Source organism: Phlebotomus papatasi, chromosome 3 (genome assembly GCF_024763615.1).
Source record: "Phlebotomus papatasi isolate M1 chromosome 3, Ppap_2.1, whole genome shotgun sequence".
Classification (NCBI taxonomy): domain Eukaryota; kingdom Metazoa; phylum Arthropoda; class Insecta; order Diptera; family Psychodidae; genus Phlebotomus; species Phlebotomus papatasi.
In genome coordinates, this window is record NC_077224.1 from 81,871,936 (window position 1) to 81,899,626 (window position 27,691).

At 33.3% G+C, this 27,691-nt stretch overlaps 1 protein-coding gene across 1 annotated transcript; it reads left to right on the plus strand.

Moving 5' to 3' along the window:
• The first annotated feature begins 3,512 nt into the window (after positions 1 to 3,512).
• On the plus strand, positions 3,513 to 16,034 carry LOC129806050 (uncharacterized). Its single transcript, XM_055854366.1, has 4 exons — positions 3,513 to 4,738; positions 10,991 to 11,391; positions 11,461 to 11,648; positions 15,116 to 16,034. Exons 1-4 carry the CDS (start codon positions 4,537 to 4,539, stop codon positions 15,189 to 15,191), a joined length of 867 nt encoding a protein of 288 aa, XP_055710341.1. The 5' UTR covers positions 3,513 to 4,536; the 3' UTR covers positions 15,192 to 16,034.
• The last annotated feature ends 11,657 nt before the right edge of the window (positions 16,035 to 27,691 follow it).

Sequence of the window (27,691 nt, forward strand, 5' to 3'; positions counted from 1 at the left end):
CAAAAGATCCCCTAAAATAGTTTTAAGAGTAACAGAATTGATTTTCGGGCAAAAATTACTTATCGGTTCATAACTTCATTACCGGTTCACAACGGATTTAAACCGATTTATAAATCACTCAAAACATTGCTCAAAATACATTTGAGGAGTAATACAATTGAATTTCAAATAAAATAGTTATAGGTTATGAACCGATTCAGAACCGCTTTGAACCGGTTCAGTTTTATCGTAAATTCTAAAAGACCTTTCGAATGAGCCGAAAAGTTGTTAAGTTGCAGAATATCCAACTATCTTGTATACATCTCAAAATATCACAAATTTTCCCGAAAAATTTAATCCAAATGTAGGATAAAATGAGGGATCTTTCTCAATTAAATTTTCAGGAAAGGCTTCTGAATTTTACCCACATCCATGTAGAACTTTCCCTATAGATTTCCCTGGCAATTCCAATTGTAAATTTATTTGAATTTGTTTATTTTTTTTTCTTTTTCATTTTCTTGAATTTATTTTTTTTTATATTCATTTATCTTTCAATTTACCTTTTTTCTTTTCTAATTTTGATTCCCTACGCGAAATCCTCAAGACTTCCTTGAAAGAGGCTACTGAGTTCCCAACCTATAATGGAGATATCTCCTGCACTTCTTGCTTAATTCTCTGCTTGAAATGTTATATCATATAGGGAAAAGTGGTCTGCCTTTGAATGCGGCAGCCTTTGAATGGTTCAGTTTTTCTCTTATTTTCCATAGCAAAAATACTATTTTGTTAATCGAAGTTAATAGAAAATAGTTAGTTGTATTGACTAGTTTAGAGAACAGGGTTTTTGCTTTGGAAAATAAGAGAAAAATTGAAATATTCAAAGGCTGCCGCATTCAAAGGCAGACTACTTTCCCCTATTACTTTTCGAAGTTCTATATAAACTTTTACCAAAAAAAGAACATCTCGACTGAAGTATATCCTTAAGTGAAAATAAATTTCATACAGATTTCTAGGAGAAAACCTATTGAATTTTCCCTGTCTGTGTTAGGAATTTTTTATGAATCTCCCCAGATTTTTCTCTACAAATTTTAGTATTTTCACTTAAGTATTCGATGTTCTATATGATTTTTTTTCTAATAAAAAAATTTCGACTGAAGTATATTTTTAAGTAAAAATATTTCCCATGATTTTTTCCATGAAATTCTTAAGAAATTTCTTTTTTTCTATAACAATTCTTTATTAAATTCATCTCGACTGAAGTATATTTAAAGTGGAAATAAATTTTCTAGAGACAGACTAGTGAGTTTTTCATACCTTCTCTGTGGGAAATTTCCTAAAGATTTCCTTAAGAAATCTTGAGGAAACTTTGGTAAATCTGGAAAAACGAAGAAACGAAGAAAAATCGAAGAAAAACGAATTTCTTAATAAATTTCCATAGTTGACCAAGAAAATTTCAATACTGATTCCACTTAAATTTCTGTGGTAGAAAATATTTGGAGAATACTATGGGAAAATTCTCGAAGTCAACATAGAATGTTCTGTAGGAAAGTTCAGGGAATTCTTTAGAAAATTACCTGAAGAAATTTCCACCAGAAATCATCAAAATTTCTCTAAGAAGTTACCGACTTTTCCGAAGCTGAAGCATTGTAGGCACCATGTAACACTCGGCTGATATCTTTTGCCTTCTTAACTCTTTCGCGCCACACTTTTATTCAGCAGATGAATTCATGTAAAATTGAGTTTTTCCTAATGCTTTATGATCAAATATAATAGTTTAGACAGGAAAAAAATTTCCATTGCGTGAAAACTCGGAAAAACCCCGGGTCATATATGACCCTATTGTCCTCAAGGGAAGTGTACATACCATTTTCAAAATCTATATCACGGGCTTTTTAAGAGTTTTTTTTTGCTTGAAGTTATTAATTTGGCCAAAACCATGGCAAACCGGATTGTCTTGATGAACACTGTACTCCGGGTGTTCAAGGAATCTTCCTGGTAATCCCTTGAACAGTCACTGTCACAATATTTTGAGTGGTATTTGGCAAAAATAAACTTATCCACATATTTATTCACACACCATACAATTGTACAATATGACACGCTTGCAGAATACTCTAAAATATTGCAAAATATGTTATAATTCATCAGATATAAGATGAAATGTCCAGGAGCAAGATGTCCCACCTGCATTTCACAAAGAAAAACAATGTCCCAACTACATTTCGCTATAGGTTTGGGACGAAAACACTGTTACCCTTGGGGACTATAGGGTCATATATGACCCGGAAAATTCTACACGCTTTTCTGGAAAATTGAGAGTAGTTTATTATATCAAAATATGCAATATACTATCTTTGGATATTCTATTTTGTGTTTCTAAAGAACTTTTTGCTGAAAAAAATAAATTAATATAAAAAATTTTGTAAAAGAAAAGTCATTTCACAAAGTTCGAAATTAGTGATTTTTGATCTCAAATATTTTCTTTTCCTGAATATCTGGAGTCTTGAGAAAATTAGCCAAGAATCTTACATCCTTCTATTATGATGTCGTGCACAAACCGATAGATTTCAATTAACCCATTCCTTACCATGGTATTATACATCATACGCAAATTGACTGATTTTAGATGATTTATTTCTGGGCAATTGATATTCGAGTTTCTGTCGGGAATGGATTTTTAGTTACTTTAGTCATTTAATTACTTGGAAAAAATAGCCCGATAGATATGGGAATACATTTTGTTGTTCTTTTCTCGCTTCACGTGAAGTCATGCAAAAATTTTGCTCAAAATGGCGGACGGAAAATGCGACATCCCGTCAAATTTGTTAAAATTGGCCTTCATCCTGTTTCTTGATTTGAATTCTGGTTGCCAATTTGTTTTCTTGGATAGTTACTTTATCTAAATCAATAGAGTTTGTAATGAATTAATGAACAGAATTTAAATTCAGTGACCGTTAAGACGCGTGTTTATGGGCGGCTCCCCGCGCCCCCATAATGGATAAAAATTATTTCTTTTCAAAAAAATCATCTATTAACCTGTAGCAAACTAATCCCAAAATATGAACATTCTATCTCAAGTATTTCTGGTACATTGACTGAATGGGTTAATGTAAATAGTCAAAAAATTGTTTTTTCCCCGGGTCATATATGACCCTAATGACGCGAAAGAGTTAAGGTTCCTTCTGGTTCCTCTGTTCACATATTCTCCTCGCTTCTTTACTCTCGCAGTCTCTACTCTAGGTTCCAATTTTTACCGCAAGATGTGACTACTTTCTCTTAAAAAATCCTCATTTAAGGGATTAATAAGGACTTATTAAGGACTTATTTCATAGATTTGAACAAAGCCCTTAAAATGCCCGAAAATGGCGTCCTATCGTTAAATCTGGTTTAGCATCATCTTCAGGAGTTCGAGCACTTTGCGAATTTCCCTCTGTTGCTTTTCTTTCGGCACCAGAGATATTTTCTACCTTTGCTGAAGCCACTCTTCTACGGCATTAAATTGTGAGTGTGATAGAGACATAATAAGAGAGCAAATGGGAGAAAAAAAAAGTTTTTTTTTATCTGCCTTATCAGCGCAACTGCGCACACGGGACATCGATGTTTTGAGAGTATAGAATCATTCCTGTCTCTGTCTCACTGTGAGAGGAGCTTCCATGGGGATTAGTGAGAGTTTTTGGTAGAAAAATTCTGGACATTTCATTTGTTGTACTTCACCGATTTGGGATGATAAATATTTGATGAGATGAATAATACGTGAAGTGCAGGAGGGTGTGTGACTGACCAAGTCATCAGTATCATGTATTAGGTTCAACCGCGTGGGATGTAGGTGATAAGGGGAGAAGACAAGAGAAACAGTGACTGGGAATTTTTCTGGACAAAAATTATCACATTGCGCTTGGTGGAGTGTTGAGTGCGTTGAGTGTTTTGCTGTTCAACGAACATTTTCTTATTGGATTTTTCATTTGAAATTGCGTGATTGTGTGTGGGGAAATCAATAGGAAAAGAAAAAGTTGAAAGTTATAGGGATACTTCTTTTGTGGTGGAGCACGAAGTGGGAGCAGATTGAAGGTGGTGTTTGTGGTCAATATTGTGCACTTTCTGACCATTCCATCGACTCTCTGTGTAGAAAGTTTGTGGCCAAAGAGGGGCCTCCTCAAGGGAAGCAGGTCTCCACATTTTTCCGTGAAGGGGTAGGTGCTCATGGCTAATACATTATTCTGCCCACTCAGCTTGAGCATTTGGGAAGGAAAATTGCGTGAGTCAGAGTGAGAGAGAATAAGGTCGGCTACACAATTGACGACAAATATTTTGCCAAAGTGAATGGGTGTATGACTTATCAGTGAAGGGTGGAAAAGGAGGGAAAATCGATAGTGAGTGGCTCTGAAAAGAGCCGGGAAAAGGCCAAAAGGAAGAAGAAGAAGAAAGGCAGAGGAGAAAGAGAAAAGCACAAGAAAAAGCCCCCCAAGTGTCTCACAGTTTTCTACATTTTCTGCGGTGGGGTAGGAGAAAATTCCTGTCTCTCCGCAATTTTCTTTTTTTTTATACATTGTCTGTGTGTGTATGTGTGTGACCCAAATTTCCCATATGCCATCGTCAAGTGCATCAACGTTTGGTAAGAGTACCACAAGTATCAGCATCAGGAGACGACCATTTGTATTCCTGTCCAATCTGCTGCGTCGCAGGAAGGTGCTGGAGATCGATGATATGATGTTTGAACGGGGAAATCGAGAAATGAACCAGAGAGCTCGTTCTGAACCATCAGGTACGTACCCCAACATAAATCTCTCTGTGCTATTTAAAGTCCTTTTCAATCGTAAATTCGCTTTTCTATTTGTCCTTTTATACACAATTCCCCTATCGGTTCCTCTCAATTTCTTCCACGTTGATTGTATCGTTGATAGTATACGTAAAAAAAAGTAATTACGCTTTATTGGATTCTTTCAATTTCAAGGAAGAAAATTGAATAACAACAAAAAAATTTAATTTACTGAAGTACCAAGAATGGGGACCGGTGTGCAGTGTATGTGACATTTTATGGGTTATGCAGTGAAACTCTCAGAGATGGATTAAATGGCAAATTTGGTCGTGGCTTTTGGGGAAAATCAATATTTGAGGAAAATTCAAGTTGAGGCTGTAAAATTACAAAAAGGGGTGTTCGTGATTAAAGTGTTGAGCTTTTGAAAATCAACCCTTCTCTTTGTGTATACGTGCTTATTTGGAAACTTCCAATGAAAGCTCTTGACTGTAGACTGAGTAAATTATATACTAAAATTGGAATGGGGATTTTAATGACTGAGTTAAAGTCATTAATTATATTAAATTATATAGGTCTATGCAGTATACTGTGGCAGAAAATTTAAAATAAAATAAGGTCGAGTTATCATGTTAACCCTTTGAAGACGGGAAGAGAGAAACCGAAATTCTAGGAACCGTTACAATAATTTACTAAAAGCCGGCCAGAGCTGAATATCGGACACATTGAAAATTGGACTAGGAAAGGCAATTTTGAGCTGTTTATTAAGTGTTTGGTTTTCCGAACTTTCCCCTAGATGGATTTATTCGTCAATAGCGATTTATAACGCATACTCTGTGAAGTTTCGGACAGCTTACAATTTCGGACACATCTTTTATGGTGCTATTCCAATGAAAAATGAAAATGTATTTTTTATCACTTTACTGTTCCCAAGTGTTTCTGCATTACCAACTGTTATTTGTCTTGGTTCCTGCATCGACTATTTTCCTCAGTCCTTGCGGCGTTCTAAAACCACCAAACAGTCGAGACAGGAACCAAAGTGCTAAAAAAAACATGTTCAGTTTAAAAGTTGATACCCAATCTCCAGAGGGCATTCAATGGGTCAAGTGGTAGAGCACTAGCTCTATGATGCAAGTGTCCCGGGTTCGAATCCCCTTTAGGTCACCAGGACATACCACCAGGTATTCATTATACCAGGTCAGGTATTTTTGACATTTCTCACCTCCCAAATTCGAACGATTTTTTTTTTCAAAATTGACGAAATTTATGTTAGATTAATTGTACTTTGAATTAAATTCCCATAGGGTAAATGTCCTAATTCAAAACCATTTCCAGACGCTTTAACTTTGACAGAAGATTCAACACATTAAGTTCATATTTTTTCTGTAGAGAATTACATAAATTTGCTCCTTAACTCTTCTAGAATGTTACTGTTTAGTGAAAATTCTTTAGATATAATTTGAAAACTTCTTAAATACAAGAAAATGGAGACAAGGAAAAGTTTCTAATTGGAGACAAACAGTGTAAGTGAAACCGCGGCAAAAGGCTTCCAAAACCTTGTTGAGTTGCTCTTGAGTGAAGGATTTGTTCTTATTCCTGGTCTTTTCTCCTTTCCCATCAAAAACAATAAGAAAATCAGTCCAAAAAATCATATTTCCGGGGTTTCCAATTGGAGCCTTTGCAGACACTTCAGAAAAACCCTTTTTTTCACGAAATAGGTAACTATTTCCTTTCAAAACTTCACGTACCGTTGACAATAAAGATTAGCACTTGATTTAACTAAAATTAGCCAGAAATATGACATAAATGTTAAACAAAACGAATAAACAACAGTCACTTATTGTGTTTTTAATTGGAAAACATGGTCGATCGATGAAAAATTCGACGGTGAGATGGTACACTTTTAAGTTTATGAGAAATTAACAAATTAAAATTTGTGAATATGAATGGATTTTCGCTTTATTTGGAGGAAAATTAACTAAATAATGAAACTGTGGTATAGATAATATATAAATATAATAATTTAGTACTGTATTTATCATGAAAACAATAACGTTTCCTTTTGGAGTAGCGAAAAATTTCCATTTGGAGAAGGTTTTGAATTAGCATAATTTACCCTACTTTCTCACAAGTCTTAGTGGTAACATTCTTCCTTTTCATTTTATACGATCAAAATGTATGTAAATTTTCAGGAAGAAGCACATAAATATGATTTTCATTCATTCAGAATACGAATTTTTTAACATAACCCCACAATTAACATTTTGAATCCAAACGTCGCGTCGCGTCGTTCGAATTTGTGAGATTCAGATTTGAGAGACTCTACTGTACCTCAAAAGTACTTACGCATCATTTACCATTTACCGGTTGTCAACCGATTTAAACCGACACATGAATCACTCACATTGATTTATAAATCATTCAAAAAATTGCTCAAAATACAATCCAGGAGTAATTCAATTGAATTTCAAATAAAATAGTTATCGGTTATGAAATGGTTTATTACCGGCTCAGCTGTCTGGACCATCGATTTCATTGGAACGGGTTTACATTTGTCAAAAATTCCAAGACCTTTACAACGAGCCCAAACGAGACTCCATTCTGTTGAAAAATGCACTCGCTAGAGCCATTGTAACCTTTGAACTTGAAAGACCATTATTATAGCTCCCGTACACCTTTTAGATCAAAAAAATTTCGTGAAATTAAAATGTACTGTACATCCTTTTCTCTCTCAAACATTTTGCGTATCTCTATCTCACTTTTTCCCGTTCAAATTCAGATTGAACTAAATTGAATTTGGTGTGATGTTCAAAAGAAAAAGAAGAGTGCAAAACAGTACGTTAGACTTATGCAAACAATTTGAGAAAGAAAAGTATGTGAATTTCGATTTCTTGAAATTTTTATTGGTCTAGAAGGTATGCCAGCACCATTAGGAATGATTCATCGGTATTTTCGTATAAAGACGAAATGTCCGTCTGGGAAATCTCTATAGAACGTATCCAAAAACGAAAAAAATCGTACGACGCATTTTCGATCAATCCCAAAAAACATCCCCATACGAAATCCTCGGGAACTGGGCTAAATCTCAAGGCAAAAACCTGTTATGAATTTTAATTTTGCGTATCGCCTTTTGAAAAATGTACAAAATCAACGTACGCCTCTGTAACAGTCGATGAGCGGTTATAAAAAAATATTATGCTTCAGTGAATTATGTCCTGAGAATGGCAAACCCTTTCTTTTGAGGAGTACAATCACCTTTTGATGCCGTTTGTATGTTTGTAAAAAGCACATTAAAAAGAACTAAAATTTCGCCTGGTGAAACGCGACGTTTTGTTTACTCCAAAAATAGAGTAAAGAAATTGCTCGTCACCTGATTGAAAAAAAATCTAACTAATGGGATTTACTGATAAAAGGGAGTGTGTTTTTTAATATGTCGAAATTTTCATGCCTATCACTTCAACTGTCTCAGTTTCATGTACAAAAAATAATCATTTATGTACATTGGAAAGTGATAAAATTGTTCTATTTTCTTTTTTTCTAATATTTGACGAGAAAAAAGCTTGATAAAGTATATACTAAAAATCGTATCTGCATTGGGAGAGATAATTGTTCTCTGTGGAAAGATAATAATCACAGCTATTGTAATGTATACGATTCGGTGAATATTTAACCTACGATCAATCTGATATTTACAGAATATTTGAACATCTTTGTGTATAAAAGTGAGCAGCCATTAATATTATACTAAGTACTTTCTATTCGAAAACGTTGCAAAAATATAATTAAATAACAATTTTAAATAATTTATTAATCGATTATGGAGCTAATATTGGCCGCTGTCTTACCTTTGGTGACGAATCTCATGAGGAAAATGTTGGGAACGTCTGCTTCTATGCTTTCATGAAATTTCCTATGTGAGCATATTATTGATTTTCTACAAATGAATATAAACCGTGAAGCTTGTCACACGAAACATTAAACGTAATAAATGAAACGCAAATTGTTAAACGTGAAACGCGAAATATGATATATGAAGCAGAGATCATGATGCATTAAACATGAAGCTTAATCCTTTAAGGACGAATGGGACACCGGTGTCCCAAAAATAAAAACTAGTTTCTCGGACTAAATGACTTTGTATATATTCATTTTTTTTTGTTTTTGGGAAACCGGTGTCCCGTTCGTCCTTATAAGGTTAAGACAAGAAATATTACACATAAAATAGTAAAAATTGAAGCCAGAAACATTAGACGGGAAACATGGACCATGGTAAAATGTAAAACATGAACTGTTGAACGGAAAACTTTAAATGTTTAACTTGAAATATGAAACCTGGACACAGTGGAATTGCAGACAGGCAGAAGATAGGATTGCTTTCATTGGACCAGAACCATTATTAGGATTATCCTCACAAATGAGGAAGTCTGTAATAAGAGAAGACATATTAAAGGCCCATCAAAAGGATTGGACAGCAACAACTAATTGTGTGTCCAGACTGTTCTAAATCTAAAAAATGAGAAATAAAATGTAATTCATGAAAACGTAACAAATAGAACAATAAGTAGTGAAGGGATTTTCCATAGTTTTCATCCCGGAGGTTGGTATCAACGAGAAGACGGCGATGGCCGCATGGGAAGGGGGTTAAAAAGACTAAATGAGATGAAAATAAACTGAACTGAACTAAAACATAAAACAAAAATCATGAAATGGACGACTTTCAACGTAAAACGTGAAACGTAGACTGTAAAACATGAAACATAGACCGTAAAATATGAAACGTAAAACGTCTAACATGAAATGTCAAACATTGCATATTACGACGTGAAGCATAAAACGTGAAACAAAAACCGTGAAATGAAAAACTTGAAACTTAAATAAAAAATCATGAAATCGTCAGTTAAATCAGCATTTGCCGTAACTTCCTTTTGACAACTTTTCAGGAGACGATATTTTAAGTTCAGCTTTATTTTTCTTAAAAATGAGCTCCAAGTGCGATACTTTTGAGTCAAAATAATAAAAGTAGCATTAATAAACTGTAAGTAAATTCGAGAAAATCTTTATAAAATTATATTAAAGCTGTAACTTCCAATGTAGTGGAGATAATGAAAGCCACGACAATTTTCAAAAATGCATTATATCAATTTCAATTACTCTAGTGATAATAAGCGCCTTTATTTGACTAAATTAATCAATTAAACTTACCTCTGTCCCTAAAACTTTTATTTCATAAATTTTGTTGAATAAATTTTGTGCGCCGTGGCGTTTGTTTTGTTTTGAATTAATGACAGATGGGCAGGGATTTTTCTTGCTTTTTTGTCACAAATATTGAATTAAAATGATTTATTATTGCATCATTCGCACTGACTTTAGATATTTCGAAGAGTTTGTAAGCGTTTTAATGAGAAATATTCCAATTTTGCTGAAAATTACAAGCCACGCAAACGAGCAAAAAAAGTTACGGCAAATGCTGTTTAGAAAAAAATTTGTATAGAAATTTGTCGTAACTTTACCAAAAATGGAAGTTACGACAAATACTGATAAATTTTCGTTAATTAAGGGCACTTACGATAATTTTTGTTTAAAATAATTTTTATTGGGCTTATAAAAGCTTTTTCGCAAGTGCGTTTAATAAACAAAATTACACCGATTCCAAATATGTATATAATTTCAAAATCGCAAAAATGAAGTTACGACAAATGCTGATTTAACTGACGAAATTGAATACTTGAAACATAAAACATAAAACACGAAACGTCAGACATTAAATAGTAAAACGTAAAATATGAAACGTAAAACGTAAAGCGTAATACGTAAAACATGAAACATAGAACTTTAATTATGAAACATTAAACGTAAAATTAAATGCTTATATTAATTAAATGCATTAAAATGCTAATAGTTTCCTTACTGAAGGATCTTCGAGTATCCTTTCTAACTATTTCACAATCCGTGTAGTTTTATTGGTATGGAAGTTCACTTGACAATTAAATTTTCTATTATTTTTATTTAATTATTGCACGATTTTTCAAAAACAAATCACAGCACTCATATACTCATTCAGGCCTATCATTGGCTTTTTTGCGTGTATAAATTTCCCTAATCAACACCTAAAAGGAGAAAATTGAGAGAGAGAAAAGCATAAAGATAGCAATAGCGTGGGAAATAATCGATTGAGATAATTAAATGTGACATGAATGAATGAATATAGGTGATTATTTAATTTTCTTCATTGTTTACATTGTTCTTATTTTCTATATTTAGTGATAAGCTACAGTTGCACGCAAATGAATGCGGCCACAAAAGCGGCTTCACCGTCAATATCCACCCTCACACTCACTCCTGGTCGATGTCGTGACATTGATCAGGACATGCAGGCTCTGAGGCTGTCACGGCAGGACAATCCTTTCGTGCAGAAAATCATTGCGAGTCGAGAGAGTTTGGTGGATACATTGGAGGATACTGTCTCCGATGATGCCATTCTCATGTCACAGGAGTTTAATCCTGAACTTGAGTCTGATCCCTTTACACTTCCTGAAGTTCAGGAGCACATGATAAGATCACCACCACCGACAACGTGGCCAAGATCACCACACTTCAGTATATTCAATTTCTCGCAGGAGAATGTCCTGACAGTGAGTTCTCAAGGCTCCCAGAGCAGTGAGGTGGGCTAGGATTAATGGGAATTAGAACGATTATTTTTTTTTCTGACAAATTGACCTTTCCTTTTGCAGGACGAAGGACCAAACTCCAACACAAGATCCCGACTGAATGAGATTTTCTCACCGAATCGACAGATTCAGGTGACAACGGCAGAAATTTCTCCTGCGCCAAAGAATGCAATGAATAAGAATAAAAATTGCGTTTTACTGAAGGAACACGGCGGAACAGCCCTTCCTCGTCCACATAGTGCTCATCATTGGTGAGAGATAATCTTTATTTAAATCATTATAACCTTTCTTAAATTTTTCCCTGCGTCATTTACCTTGTGCTTAATTCATGAATATCCAGCAGAAGGATGCTCTTTGCAATAAATTACTTGAACTTCATTAATATTGCAAGGAGGCTTCTTGCGCGAAGCTGACCTTTGACCTTTCACACTGTGATTTCATTACGTCTCAGAATTTCAGAAAATCATCCCCCTTTTTGCTGAAATTGCAGAAATTATGTTAATTCTCAGCTGCAAAGTTGTGAGAAAATTACCAAACACTCAGTATTTCTTCGGAATTAATTTAATTAATTACCTACTGATTGAGATGAAATAAATTTGAATATTTGAAACACAAGAGAGAGCTCTGAAAAACACAAAAAAATGATTTTATCAATTATTCCTTTTAAAGAATTTCTACAGCAATTTTTTAGATTATTGATAAATTTTCATGTCATAGTTTTGGATTGGATTGATTTAAAAATTTTCGGAGTATGGGAAGAAAACCTCTGGGGCTATTCGAGAATTAATTACCCTGTGTAAAAAAAATACTACGATTATCGTAGCATTTTTTTACACAGTAAAAACACACTGTAAAAAAATACTACGATTATCGTAAGTATTTTTTACAGTAATCTAATAAAGCTATTACGGTAGTAATATTTCCAGAGATTATCGGCACAAAAAGTTACTTTCTCAACCGAAATTTAAATTTTACAGTAGACTCTCGCTCAATCGGCTCTTTTTTCAATCAGGCGCAAAATTTTGTTGACAATTTTCACGTTTATTTTAAAACAAATTTGTTCAAATTCGCTGTAGTTCTTCCTCTTTTATCGTGAATCTTTATATTTGAGCGGTTTTTGTGGAATTTACAATGATTTTTATGCCCAAATCTCTCGATAATTTGGATAACATTTTGCCCCATATGCCCGATTGAGAGAGAGTTTACTGTACAACGAATATCGTGATAAGGGTTTTTTAAAAAGACGATAATCGTTGTAAAATTCAATTTTTGCTTGAAACAATACCGTTTTGCAATGATAATCCTTGGTAAATATTACTATGATAATCACGTTACTTCTATTACAAAGATAACCGTAGTAAAAATTACAACGATTATCGCTTCTTTTAAAGAATTAAATTAAAGGAATTTTCACACGTTTTTGGTATTTACATAATTTTAAGCAATTTTTTAGTCGACTAATAAAACGATTAAAATCGGTTATTAATCGACAAAAATATAAAGAAATTACGTACAAGAAACAAAAGCTTTTCAAAATGCTTGAATTTGTCATTAAGATGGTTTCATCGTGAGTTGGATCCGTTGGACTATTCATTAAAGATTACACTTTCTGAGGTATAAGACACTTAGTTAGAGCATTTAGAAGGCTAATATGCATAGCCACCAGTTAGGTAAGATTCTTAACACTAAACCTACCGACCGTTTTTCATCGTTTTTTCTACCGCGCTAGGTCAAATGACAGACCGCGGTAGGGTAGGATACTCAACAAATTTTTCTTGGAAAAGAGGAAAAAATTAAAATTTAAACACTGAAAAATATATATGCATATTTTAAGAAATTCATAAAGTTTGGCTTCCTTGTCACTCAAACTTATACGCGTTGGTCTCCCGAAGTATAGGGCTTAAGTATAAAAGTGATACTTAAGCCAATATTCTGCAATTTTTGTCCCAAAACGGGTAGTTGGAGTTATAGGAGGTAATAGAATGCATTATGGAGGTAGGATTGGGGTCCATCGTGCATAATTCACTACTCCTAGCCATTTAAGAGGCAAATTCGTCAAAGTATCTTATAGCTCCATTTTATATCTGTCAAACAAAAAAAAAAGAAGTCGCTCGATAACTCCTGAACCGAGCTATAAGGAATCAAAGTTCGTAAATTGACGGGCCTCTATCTACGATTTTAATTAACATTTTGACCTAAATTTAGATTTTTTGGTTTCGTCTCGATGAGCACTTGTAGATGGAATTTAAAAAAGTTCCCACAGGTGCCGCTGCGATAGCGTCAAAATTCAAACTCATTTGCCTCAAAAACGCCATTGGGCATTTTAATCAAATTTTTGGGATGTTGTAGCCTAGGCTATGAAGTTTCCTAAAGGTGACGTGGGTTCACTGTAGTTACAATAGAGACGGAGATATGAGTTGTCAAAGTTCAGGAAATTCAAAACGCCATATCTCCGGTTCTATTTGACCGATTTTGATGAGTGAGGGCGTAAATTAAAGGTCTCGGAAAGCGCTACAATTTTCTTAAACCCTTGAACTTTTTAGAACCAACGTTAGGGACACTACAGTCGAAAAAACAATTTTCATATTACATAAATCAGGGGTGAGCAAGATCCGTTTGAAACCGAATAAACGTCAAAATAAGTTTGTCCAGGTAGCATTTTGGCCATTTACGTACAATTTTCATTTGATGTTTGGTTTCAAACGGGTTTCAAACGGTTCTTGCTTACCTCTGACATAAACTCAATTATCTCGACTCTTACTCAACCGATTTTGATGATTACTCCGGAATAATTGTAGAGGACATTTAATAATAATTTTTGAAGAATAATTCTTGTTCCTATAGTGAGTTGTGGAGTTAATTTAGAAGTAGTTTCATTTTCAAAGGAGTATTAGTGCATTTCAGTAGAGAAGAAATGGTACAGCGACTCAGCTTTGCGATATACTCGAACTCACGAGAAAGTCATTAAAAAAAAACAAAAAGACATGGTTTTGGAGGGGTTGATGGGAGGATTGGGGACAAGAAAAAAGACCATCTGTGATAATAATGTCCACTTATGGGGGTCGCAAGTCGATATCTCTTACCGTGTGACCTCTAGCTCTGGAACAAACTTAAAAATTATTCAAAAATTGGTACTTAACGGATTCATTACCGATGAAAACCCATGCAGCCGGGTTCGGAATTTCAATACCGGTCCAAAAAATCCAAATTCAACCAAATCTATTGAACAATGAACCTTCCAGAGTGCGATTTTTTTTAACTTTCTTGGTAGCCAATTTTTGATTGATTTCCAGTGTTGAAATTTATTTTATAAAGAAATATCTACTTTATTGCAGAATATTTACCGAAAAGCTATGAAAGTTCCTTCAAAAATTGGGTTATTATTGCTATTTTCAGCAAGCAATTTGAAGATTTAAGGTCAAGGTGAACCAATTAAAAGAAAATGAGACAATTCTTTACTATCTTGAAATAACAATTTTCATAATTTATATAAAAGCAGCTATTATTAGCACCCCTTGTAGAAAGTGGCCATTCTACTCATAGCAAAATAATTAAATGTTTTTTTGCTGTTTTAATCATTAATTAATTAGTCATTTAATTTTTTCATGAACCTTATTATGGCTTGTTTTTTTTTCTTTGGGCTTTTTATAGAACATTTTGAAAACAATCAAAAACAATTAAAAAATAGAAATGTATTAAATGAATTCTTTCATTTCAGTGAACCAGATCGGTCAACAATTCCGCGTCCTCTTAGTCACTATGAAGGACCTCTTAGTGTGCGAAATTTCAAATAAATAAAAAACTTTTCGTGATGATAAAAGAGCAAGCATGATTGAAATTTTTAGCTACAATTAATAAAAAATTAAAGAAAAAATGAAATTCCTGCAAGATAGAACTTGATATTCATTAGTTTTAGGATAAAAAAGAATATTTATGAAATCAAAATATCTTTATTTATGAGTAATTATTTAAGAAAAATATTTTTGTGATTGTTTTTTCAATTTGATTTTTTTCATTGTAATACCCATGAAGAAAAATAGATAATAGCCAAGTGATATGCAATACTTTTAAAAGAGAAACTTATTAGAGAATTGATGCTGAACTTACTGAATAGATGAAATAATTATTCAAGAAACAAAAAAGAAACAATAAATCTGAAAATTAACAAAAATACGCGCATTTGAGAGATTAAAAGATTAAAACGTTGATAAAAAAAAAGAAAAATATTTGATATTGGAGAAAAAGACAGTGAAATTAGTCAATTTACCGGATTTTGAGAAATAATAGAAGAAAAATAAATTAAATTTAATAAAAGAAAATTTAGCATATAAAATACTGTTCCATAGAATTCCATTAATTTATATCAGTGTTGAATATTTGAGACAATTGAGAGAAAGATTAAAACAAAAAGCATGTACGATTGATATTCATTAAGAGTAAATTTATATTCCAAGTTTTTCAATCGGATATCAGGGAGAAATAATTTTCTACTTTTTTTCTTAATTGTTCACTAACACCAAATAAATGTTTCCATTTGATTAAATTTTTCACTAAAATTCTGTTCCTCTTTTGCAGTTTTAAATGGATAAATTAAAAAAAAAAGTGTATGATGAAATAAAAATGACTCAAAGTCGATCAAAAGAATTTCTATGTGTTTTATTTTTATTTGAACAAAAAATTATAGGGGAAGGTGGGGCACCTTTGAATTCGTGCAGCTTTAAAAATGGGCATTTTAACCTATTTTTAAATGGAACTGAACCTTACCAAGATATTAGCTTTATAATGCCATTGTGAAGCTACAGTCGAGTTCCTAAAATTTTAATTCCTCAAATTTGAACGACGGTTGAGTTCAAAATGTAAAATTTGAGGTTATGTGAAGAAATTTTTGCTTGGAGTCTGAATTAGAACCATTTTTCTCTGGTGTTTCCTCAATATTATCGTATTATATTAACTTCCGCATCAAATTCCATTTATTTCACAATAAATTACACTGATATATTCTCTAAAATTGTTTATCTTAATGTAGAGAAGATACATTTCATATGAATTCCGTTACATTTTTGAAAATATCGTTCAAATTTGAGGAACAAATAGCCGAAATTACTTGCCGAATTTTATTATTTTTTAAGGATTTAATACATTTCAAAGAACTTTTTTTAACCAATGGCCTCTTCACATTAGGAAAAATCTTGTAGAAACGTCAAAATTCTGTCGAAAATGCAATTTTTGACGAATGTTCCCAATATAGAGGCCTTTATCGTTAAAAAACTGACAAGAAGATGTCAACGAAGATGTGTAGTCATAGCATGCGATGCCACTATCAGTTTTGTTGAATTTTATGGAAAACAAATTTGATCTCATCTCAAAGGTGAGACTTTAATATTTCTCCTGAAAAGAATCAGCGAACAGGTAAGAATCTTCAATATAGTTGGTGTTTGTTTGTCTCTTCTCTTCTTCTTCTCATTTTCTGTTTGAACTTTCACCAATACAGTAGACTCTCTCAAATTCGGGCATTTTCGGGTCAAACTTGAGAAACCCAGCGAGCACAGTTAGCAGAATAAAATAGGATTTTCAGCATTTTTTTGCTGAATCGGTCTGCTGGCCAATCAGCAGCTCTCGAACAAAAAGCGCTAAGCAAATACATAAAAATGGCACTGTTTAGCGCTCGCAGTGGATGATGGCAGAACTAAATACTGCCGGTAGATGGCGCCAGGAAGCATTTAGCAGCAAATTTTCTCTTTCATTTTTTTTTTCTTTTTCTCTCAAAATGTCAAAATGGACTTGGAATTTCCCCTGAAATTATTTATCAACTTGGGGGATATTATAATCACGATTTTTATTACTTATATTATTATAGGAATTATGCTGCGGTATGCTGCCTATAGAGAATGGTCAAATAAGAGTATTAAACATACTCCCGACCAAAAATGTTGCATTTTTTAGTGAATTGCGTCATTATTTTCCCGAGAAAAAAAAATATTTTTTTCTGAGCAAATATTCAGTCGGGGGTTATAAAATTATTCATTATTTATGAAAAATATGTTTTTTCTTTTGCAAAAAGCATATTTTCCTCAATTTTCGCAATTAAATATTGGCATCTTTCCTGGAACAGCCATTGATGTATTATGCTCACAGTCGGTCACAACTATTGTAATTGATCTTGAAACAGGATTTTTCTACTTTTTTAACTTTTTTATGGTAAATAAAGTTGCAAATGCATTTAAAAAAATCCATTTAAAAGTTGTGACTCCCCCACTTAACTCTTTCGCCTCTTTTGGGACTCTGAATACACAAAGCAGCATATGAATACTTTGTGGAAAACAATGTTTTTTTTTAATTATTCAGAACTGATAAAAATCCTATTCTTGTGAATGATTACAAACTATAAGGATGTCTAAATGTAAAATATTTTTTTGTAGGACCTCAATTAACTTCTGAGCAAAGATATTTTTTATTTAAAAAAAAAGTGAAATTAGCTTACAGTATATGCTGCGGTCCGGAAAGAGTTAATGAGTTCAATAATGCCTTTTAAAAATACTACAAAAAAATTTCTATGGATACTACAAAATAAAATATAATTGTTTTATCACAATTTAAGTTGAAAAATTTACATAAAAGCGTTTTTGTTTGTTGCGGCAAATGCGGAAAAAATATATTTTTTTATGTTATAAAATGTTTTATATTTTACAAGTGAAATAAATGTATGATCCGTGCACGATGCATATGCATAATGTATATGCTGCATATTTATAAATTGCTGTATATTTATAAATTTTCGATTATAAATTTTCTAAAGCGCATTTTTACGCAAAAAACTACTTTTATTATCGTGGTAAAATAACAAACCAACAATTATCGTTTTTTTAATACTGTACGTATTCTTTTTTAAATGAAAAATTTATTCAATTTGATGATTCATTTTTTAAATTAAAATGATATGCATTTATATTTTTTAGAAGAGAGTTTTTAAATACCTTTAAAGTCAGGAAAATATGCTAATTTGTTGGAAATCATTTCAAATAATTTTGAGTAGACTGTGTATACCATTAAATAAAAATTATAGAGGCTCTAAATTCTATATGTTCTTGATCTTCTTGGTATTTCCATGAGGTTCCGAAGTTTTTTCAATATTTCTCGAATTTAGAATTCATTAGATATCAAAATATCTTGAGAATTCCCAAGAATTTCTTGGGTTATTAATTTTTTAAAATCACAGCGGACAAGAATTCTTGGCAATGCAATTTTAATTTAGGTGTAGTATATTTTTTTATAAATCAATTCACAATATTTTTTGATAAAATTAGACAAAAAAATTAAATTTATTGGTCGGAAAAGGTTTAAGAATACATATTATTCAAAATATATTATAAATATGATTTTTTAAAATTTTTTTGCTTGATTTTTTAATGTCAAATGTGGTTATTGTAAGAATCATAAAATTGCAATAATGGAAAAGGTTAACCTTAGCTTCTACTCAACTCAGCAAAGACAAAAACCAAGTGCATTAAAGTCTCTCACTCGATTGGGGAAAAAGAATAACTTCGACTAATTGCCACTGCGATCGCTAGTGTAACTTCGAGGTTAGCAGAGCTCAGCTGAAAAAATATATGTTTTCAGCTGATTTGAAAAAGCTTAGCATTTGGTGCTCGCTGGGAATGTCAACAAACTTGTTTAAATTTAACTGCCGCCCGAATTAAAAAGTAGCCCGATCTTAAAAGAGCCGAATTAGCGAGAGTCTACTGTACATGCTCATGCTTGTACAGTAGACTCTCTCAAATTCGGGCATGTGGGACCGAAATGTCACTCGAATTAGAGAGAAATTCGGGCATGGAATTTTTTGAAATGCAACGATTTTTTGTTTACCTGCGTACTCATATTAAATTTACATGCTCATATTAATTGTAAATTTTATGAAAGCCCGAAGTGCCGGATAACGAAGAACCGTGTGTATTTCAGGTATTTGTTAAATTTTCCCCACCTTGTGCGAAAATATAGTATGAAAATTCGAAACTGAATTTAAATTCTTCGAACATCAACGACTTTTTGTGCAAATAGAGTTTCATTTACCTTTTATCCAACACACAATTGGAGAATCAAACTCTACTTGTGTGTGCACCCACTTTCTTCTTTTTTAGTCAAGACACGCTTGGGGAAGTTATAACAGAGGGTGGAAAAAAATATTTGAGAAACGAATCACTAAGGGAGATTTATCGAGACTCATCAGTGCATAACACAGTGGGGTGCATTTCTGAATATTCCCATAGGGAAGACGTCTTAAGTCAGGGAGCATTTAAACGAGGGGATTTTATTTCGAAACCGCCATTTTGAAACAAAAGTCCCCCACTGAGCTTTACACCGGTGCATTTTTGCCTATCTTTCAGCGCTTAAAATCTCCCTCTTCGAAAGCTCCATTTGTTTATGTTCGAATATTTTGACACTTCAAGCGATTTTATATTTTTTTTTTGTTTTTCAAGAGATTTTCTTAATTTAGCAACAATATTGGCATAAAATCCTGCGGTAGGACGGTTTTGATATAGAGGATAGGTGCCCTAACTCCTCTACCTTATAAAGTGTTCGTCACCAGGCATAAATATTAACTTAACCACTCTTTAACAAATTCTTTGATTGTAAAACACTGTGTGATTGAGGTTTGAAACGTTTCGAAATAAAATAGAAAGTTTTCCAGACTATCTATTTTAGTTAGAGCACACTTGGAGAATTTATAACAGAGGGTGGAGAAAATTTATCTCAGAAACGAACCATTCAGGGAGATTTCCCGAGACTCACCGATGCATAGCACAGTGGGGTGCATTTCGAAATTCCCCTCAGACGCCTCAGACGCATTTTCTATTAGCCGAGACACTTTCAGATAATTCAGCTGTGAACTGCCGAAATGTTTATCACAAGCTTTTTAAGAGAATTTAAACACCGTTTTAATTTTATTACTCTCTCAATCAGTGAAATATTTTTTTATCCTAAGGTTTATTCCAGAAAAATTTTAGGAAACTGCTATATTTGCATTGTTCATACGTACCAGAATTAGAGTTAAACTGAAGATCTCGAATAATTTACAGTAGAGTCTCGCTATAGTCCATATTTGGTTTCAAATTTGACACTTGGGTCGCACTATAGTCCATGTCATTTTTTAAAATTATCAACGATTTTTAGTATTGAAATTGCTCGACGGCTTCCACTTTCTTTGCGATTGTGGTATTTGTCCTTGTTCTCTTCATTATGGATCACAATTATCACAACTACTCAATAAAGTTTGCAAAAAATATTAAAATAATTATGCATGTCGCATACTAAAAAACATAACCTAACTTAAAATCAGTGTTTTGAAATCAACGGTCGATAAATTGTGGACTATAGAGCGATGGCCTATAGCGAGACTCTACTGTAGTCCTAGTAGCCTATTTCTGAATTTTCTACTTATTTATTTACTCGATCTTCCTTAAAGGATTAAGTTGACTCGTGTTTCAATCCTAACGAAATTTCTTTATAAAGAAAGTATAACTTTAAATGTTTCCTTTTTGCTTTTACAAGATTTCTAAAAACTCCTTATAAATCATTTTCATTTAAATGAATTTTATTACAAAATTTACATTTCTCAATAGATTTTTTTTACATTTAAAAAATTTTAATGTGCAGGAATTTTAAATTTGAAGTGAACACAATTTTATCAAAATAAATAAAAAGGTTTTGTTGGGGCCCTAAGCCACGGGTCGAAGGCATTTGAAAGTACGAGTTCACTACTGAAATTGAGAATTCTTTTGATGCTACTTTTCTTAATTTTTGCGGAAATTTTGATACATCCCGGAGTAGAACTGGATTCCAATCGAATGATAACAGAACTCTCGCAAAAGTTGAATATTAAAATCGAGTTTTGCTGTATCCAAGGATTTTCTCATGTTCCATTGAGTATCAATAAGGCTGTTTTGCTCATTTGTATACAAAAAACCATATATTTTTTTCACATAAATCCGATATTTGCATAAATGGGAATATTAATGAAGAAGCTTCGCAGAGTCGAAGATAATAAAAAAAATCCCACAAGCCAAGAGCGTTGATTAAGAGTTAGAGCTGAAGGAGATTTGCAAATTGGAGCTCTCAGCAGTGATGGAGACTGTTGAAGTGCTCGCGATTCTTGAAGATTGGGCCCCAGGAGGAGGCAGCAGAAGCCTTTACGGAGGTGGAGGCCCTGTGCTCCTTCTCACGTTTCTGCATGTTCTCAAAGCCGGTCCTCTTGGAGTCCTGACTGCGATTGTAGACACCCTCAACAGCTGTGAATCCTGATCGTTCTCCTTGTACCATTTTTGTGGATAGTTAAGAATTTAGCACCAAGTCACCCAAGTTATTCAACAAAATGTATGCAAAACTTTTGAGTTTCTCTCGTAGCGATTAATCGCAATTTCACTTGAAATCTTCACGATTTACTTTTTTTTAATTAAGTCAAGGTACGTATTCGATAAGCGTTAACACTTGAAATTCAAGATGATTTCCCGAGTTTCCTGTACGACTGCCTTTGCGCACTCCTAAGTTTTTAGTTAAACTGAAAGAATTAAAAGAAAAATTGTTAGAACGCAATTTATTTTTTAAACAAAAAATAAAAACAAAAATAAGAAAATACTCACGAATTTTTCGGCGTATTCTTGTATCTTCTCTCGTAAATTAGAGGTATCATTGACACAAAATTTTGCACTAGATACTCATGGAAAATATAACTCTCTTTCACTTCTCTTCAAGCGATTTGTATAAGCTCAAGAACGTTTTGATTCTATCTGATTGCTTCCCACAACTTCCATCTACTTTTATACCCTCGACACTGTGACTGGGGCATGAGATGAACCACGTAGAAAAATGCCCAAGTATCAATAAGGTGTCTTGTGGCGTTTGAAACTTGTATAACTGGTTCAAAAAAAAATCACCCGAGTCTCCCAGAATCGCTCTCAACAACAGCTAATATGCAAAAAAAATCACACAATCCTCCCAGAGTTAGAAATGACCCTCCCAGAGAGATGTTTTTATGATCCATTTAGTAAATTTCCACCTGGATCATCAGCCAAGTTCGTCAAATTCGTTAAAAATGCATATTTCTCCGGCAGAACCAGTACCAACTGGTTACAATTTCTGAGAATCTTCCTGCACTCCTTCGTTTAATGATATTCAAAAACATTTGAGGAAAATTGACGAAAAATTTACGACCCTGCTTTAATTACGTCTGTGAGATCAGATATTTCCAAATTAGGTTTTGTTTTGATGGAATTCCCCATGATTATTACGTATTTTTCAAATTTATCAACGAGGTTTTGTTTAAAAAATTAATTTGGAACACTTGCTCTTAAAATAAGAGGCAATGAGTTTGAACTTAAAGGGATCATCTAAACGAGAATATTTTAAAATGCAGCGTACTCTGCTTTGGACCAAAGTCGAAGTTAGATTGTCTAAAACTAGGTATTCACACCTGGAATTTGTCTAAGAGAAAAGATATTCGAAGATCAGTTTCGAAAACCATTTTTACTTCTCGTTTTGTCCACTTGGGGAGCATCTAAACGGGGGGATTTTATTACGAAATCGCCATTTTGACACAAAAGTCCCTCACTGAGCTTTAGACCGGTGCATTTTTGCCTATCTTTTGGCGCTTTAAATCTCCCTCTTCGAGAGCTCTCTAGTCCCCGACGAGTGGTCTTCAAAGTTGAAGCCAATTTCTTACTTTCACATACAAATGCGTATGGGAATTTTTCTGCACTCGTGATCGTTATGTTAAATATTTAAAAAGTGAGAAGTTTTTCCCTATTATAAGATACCTTTCCGTATAGAGGGATAATATACTAAATTTTTGTTTAAATAATTTTTTTCCTTGGAGCACTGTGAGCTGAGTCCGAGATCAATTTAGGAATTGGCTTCAAATAGCTCTATATAAAAAGGCCAACTTGCCAGGCGCTTGAGAGCTCCATTGGTTTATGTTCAAATATTTTGACATTTTAAGCGATTTTAAATCTATTTTTTTTTGTTTTTCAAGAGATGTTTTTCTCGTGACCTATTTTCAAATTATCAAAAGTCGAAAAGCAGGTGAAATAGGGACACGGTATCGATCTCTTTTCTGAATGTATCGTTTAATATTCTTAATATGGTCGAATTGTTAAATAGACATCATTAAATAGAAATAAAGAAATACTTAAATAGAATAAAGTTGATTTATAAAAATAAAAACTTAGGATATTTCCTTAACTTAGCAACAATATTGGCAGAAAGTCCTGCGGTAAGACGGTTTTGATATAGAGGATGGGGATGGATGCCCCATATCCTCTTCCTTATAAAGTGTTTGTCTCTAGGCATAAATATTAACTCTACCACTCTTTAACAAATTCTTTGATTGTAAAATACTGTGTGATTGACGTTTGAAATGTTTCGAAATAAAATAGAAAGTCTTCCAGACTATCTATTTTAGTTAGAGCACACATGGAGAATTTATAACAGAGGGTGGAAAAAATTTATCTCAGGAATGAACCACTAGGGGAGATTTCCCGAGACTCACCGGTGTATAGCACAGTGGGGTGCATTTCGAAATCCCCCCATATAGAAGACGCCTCATTTACATTTTAGTCAAGACACCACACCAGAGTCCAGAGTGTCTTGGATAAAGGTAAATGGAACTCTATTTGCATAAAAAGTCGTTGATGTTCGAAGAATTCAAATTCAATTTCGAATTTCCATACTAAATTTTCGAACAAGTGAGGAAAATTTGTGAAAAATTGCACTAAAAAGCTGGCAAGAGTTACTCAGCGATTATGTAGTGATGGTAGTGATTAATTAATAAGACAGAAACAATAAACATCGTTGCTTTGTGTGTTCTCATAACAAAGGGAAGACTAACTTGACACTTTAGCACTTCGAAATTCGGACAAGAACTTCACCCACCTTGCGAAAGTATCAAGAAGTATGAATGTCCCTTTCTTGGCTTTTCAGATAGAACTTCAAATATTTCGAGATCTACTGTGAATGATAAGAATATTGAACAATTTATCTTTCAGTTTTCAAATTCGAAAAGAAAGAGAAAGCTATATTTTTGTCGATTTCCTGTTTTTTCGGTTAAGTTTACTTGTTGCAACTCTTACAGAAATTAAAATTAATAAAGACTTACCACTGTTTATCATCACTGTAATATACCATGCTTAATTGAAAATGGATACTTGATCAATTGTCATTCGAGGTAGCGTAATAATTGGGTTCCATGGTGCGTGTCTCGGATAACCCTCAAAGTTCGTAATATCCAGTAGGGAAATTCTGTAATTTTCGTGTCATAGTCACGCGTGAGTTCGAAACCTGACAATGCCATTCGAGCTTTTTTTGTCATATCATATGAGTTCGAAAATGCAATTCATTGAATTCTTAATGAAATCCCTTTACTTGAAGAATTTATGCAAATACAGTCCGTCTAGGTTGATTTGTTTAATAAAATTCATTGTCATTTGAATTTCCAGAAATCTCAAACATGTGACTTCTGACAATGCCACGTGAGCTGAAATGGCAATGTCACGGCTATAGAATCGCATTTTCGAAAAAGCTATTCTAAGATTCGAACCCAATTTGTCATATGGCATTGCCAGAGCGTTACAGAATTCCCCTTCAGGTTCCTTAAAGTAATTTTTTCCAATTTTTGTTTAATTTTTATGTTTATTATTTGACTACATATAGTCTTAAAAAAATTACTTTGTGATAGTCAGATTTTATCAAGGATTTTATACACAGATCTCTCTGATATTCGATTGATTGGCGTCAAAAATTACAGATAAAAACCCAAGCGAGAAGGGGGATTTTTTGACTTTCTCGTGTATTTGACAGCTGTCACTCGAATATCTGAGATCTCTGTGTAGTCAAAAGCTGCATTTAGTAATAACATTTGACTAGACTTTCAAAGACATAAACCTTATAGATAAACTTTTTCGAAAATCCATCGAAACTTCAAAGAAAATGTTCACGTATTCTCCGAAACAGCGATAGCAGTATACTATCTATTCGAATTTACAATTAGTTTATAATATTTGAATCAAAATAAAATGAAAGAAATTATCGTAAAAAAACAAAAGAATGTTTAACTTAAGATTATTGAAATATAGTTTATTTTTTAAACCGAGAAGTTACTGATCTTTAAATGAGTTCGAGGTTATGTAAAAATTTAATAAAAAGAATTTGCAGCTTTTCGGCACGTTTCACTCATTATTTAGTTCCTAATTTAACGTGCAAATTCAACTAAATTGTTATATCAAACATTTATCTTGACGATTATGAAAGTTTTTGATCTTTTTCACGGCAATTTTGGATTCTCTGTCGTTAATTTCCTGCAAGCAGATTTGTGCGTCATTGAAGATCATGCGAGAAGGGAAATCACAAAATGCTGAGATTTGCATACTTGGGATTAACCTGTCGATTAGGTCATGATCTAGTTGGATGATCAGCAACCAGCTGGTCTGAAGTCGTGTTGAAAAGAAAAACATCAGGGTATCCAGCTGAATGTCGTGTGGGAACCACCAAAAAAACGGCGTCTTTCGCATAAAATGACAATCGAGAGCTGACGATCATTCGAAAATGGAGATCAGGCAATTTCGCATTTTATTAATTTATCGTGCGATCCGTTTGGTGTAAAACCCATGAAAAATGTGCAAAGAAAATCTTGTTGCTTGGAGGAGAGGCGACGACGTACAAAAATAAATGGAACAGAGGTTGATGAACTGATCACAAGATTTTTTTTTTGAACACCAATTATTTAAATGATTTTTTTTAAAGAATAACTTAATTAAGATGTGATCACTTCCGATCGGATGATTAGAATTTAGCAATGGTGCAAACTGACAAAGTGTTCCCGGTTCTTAAAAACTGGACCCCATGCACCGTACTTGGAGGTACTTTGATCCTTATTCGATTGATGAAGATCTCGCGGTTTGTCATGAGTCTGCTGCATGGACTGGTAACCCGATCTCTTGGAGTCAGAGTTGCGGTCACTGTGTGTAGACACCTTTGGACTTGTACTTTTGTATCCTTGAACCATTTTCGGTGGTCTGGAGAGGTTGATGATCTTCAGGGTACGTACTCAATTAGGGTGAGAACTTGAAATTCTAGACGATTGCCCGAGTTTCCTCTGCGACTGCCTTTACCAATACAGAGGTTTCTACTGAATCTGCCAAGTGGAAATGGATAGAAAAATGTTCAAATTTAAGTGAAGTAGTACTACAAAAAGATCATAATCTTGCTTTTACGGTGGTTTCTCTACTTTTCGTTACATTATGGCCTCTACACAGTAGAGAAATTTATGTCCATATTGAAGAAAATCCCCTACGCTTGTGTAGGAAAAACTCTTCAATATGGACATAAATTTCTCTAGTGTGTAGAGGCCTTTAGTCACGCGTTTGGCCACTTTTAAAACGACAAAAATACAGACAGTTTATTCAAATGCAAGCATTCGAAATTGCGCAGTTATTCGAAATTGCTTTCGAAGATCAATCGAGTATGACTACACAAAAAAATATTTCGTAAAAGTTTGTGCATTATTACTGGGAACTTCCGAAATGCTCGTAAAGTATATAACCCACTAAAAAGTTCGTAAAAAATCGTATTTTTTGACAAAATTTTTTCGTAAAGTTCGAAAACACGCAAAAAGGTCGTAAAATTTTGTGATTTCTTTGTAAATTGTTGCCAGACAAAGAAAAATTTACGTACAAAAGTTTGTTAAATAATAAAAATTGTTCGTCAATTGCCTCGTAACAAGAAAAGTTTGTCAAAAAGAACAAATTTTTACGAACTTTTTAGTGGGTTATACGCTTTACGAGCATTTCGTAAGTCCCCAGCAGGAATTCACAAACATTTACGAACATAAACAAATTTTTTGTCGTGTATATGAGAGTTTACTTAGAAGGTCTATCGAATACTCAAAAGTTTAAATCGTTTTAATCGTTTGAATATACCAGAGAAGCTTTAATTGGTTCTTGAGCATCAGTTCTAGAGTCAGTGGCTTTTTCAGTTGATTAAAATGTTCTAAAAAAAAAATGTCTAGAAATATCATTTTTTTATTGGGTGTCACCGAAGATCGGAACTTGATATTTCTTACTGTTTAAGCTCTAGGACGGTCACAAGTTAAAAAAAAGTCGATTATATAACTGCTCTCTCTTTGAGTTTGAGCAGTAAAATTTTTAATAGCAATTAACTTTTCTTATTTCCTTCCGAAATATATGGGCTAGAAAATTAAATTCTAGTTTATTGACTCCTTTAAAGGTGGGTTTTTCGAAGTACAGCGGAC

What these genes read in the sequence shown, in the direction of transcription:
- LOC129806050 (XM_055854366.1), top strand. Translation starts at nt 4,537, where the DNA reads ATGTGTGTGACCCAAATTTCCCATATGCCATCGTCAAGTGCATCAACG. An exon ending in AAGGCTCCCAGAGCAGTGAG is followed by an intron (nt 11,392 to 11,460) that starts GTGGGCTAGGAT and finishes TTCCTTTTGCAG; the next exon opens with GACGAAGGACCAAACTCCAA. An exon ending in CCACATAGTGCTCATCATTG is followed by an intron (nt 11,649 to 15,115) that starts GTGAGAGATAAT and finishes CTTTCATTTCAG; the next exon opens with TGAACCAGATCGGTCAACAA.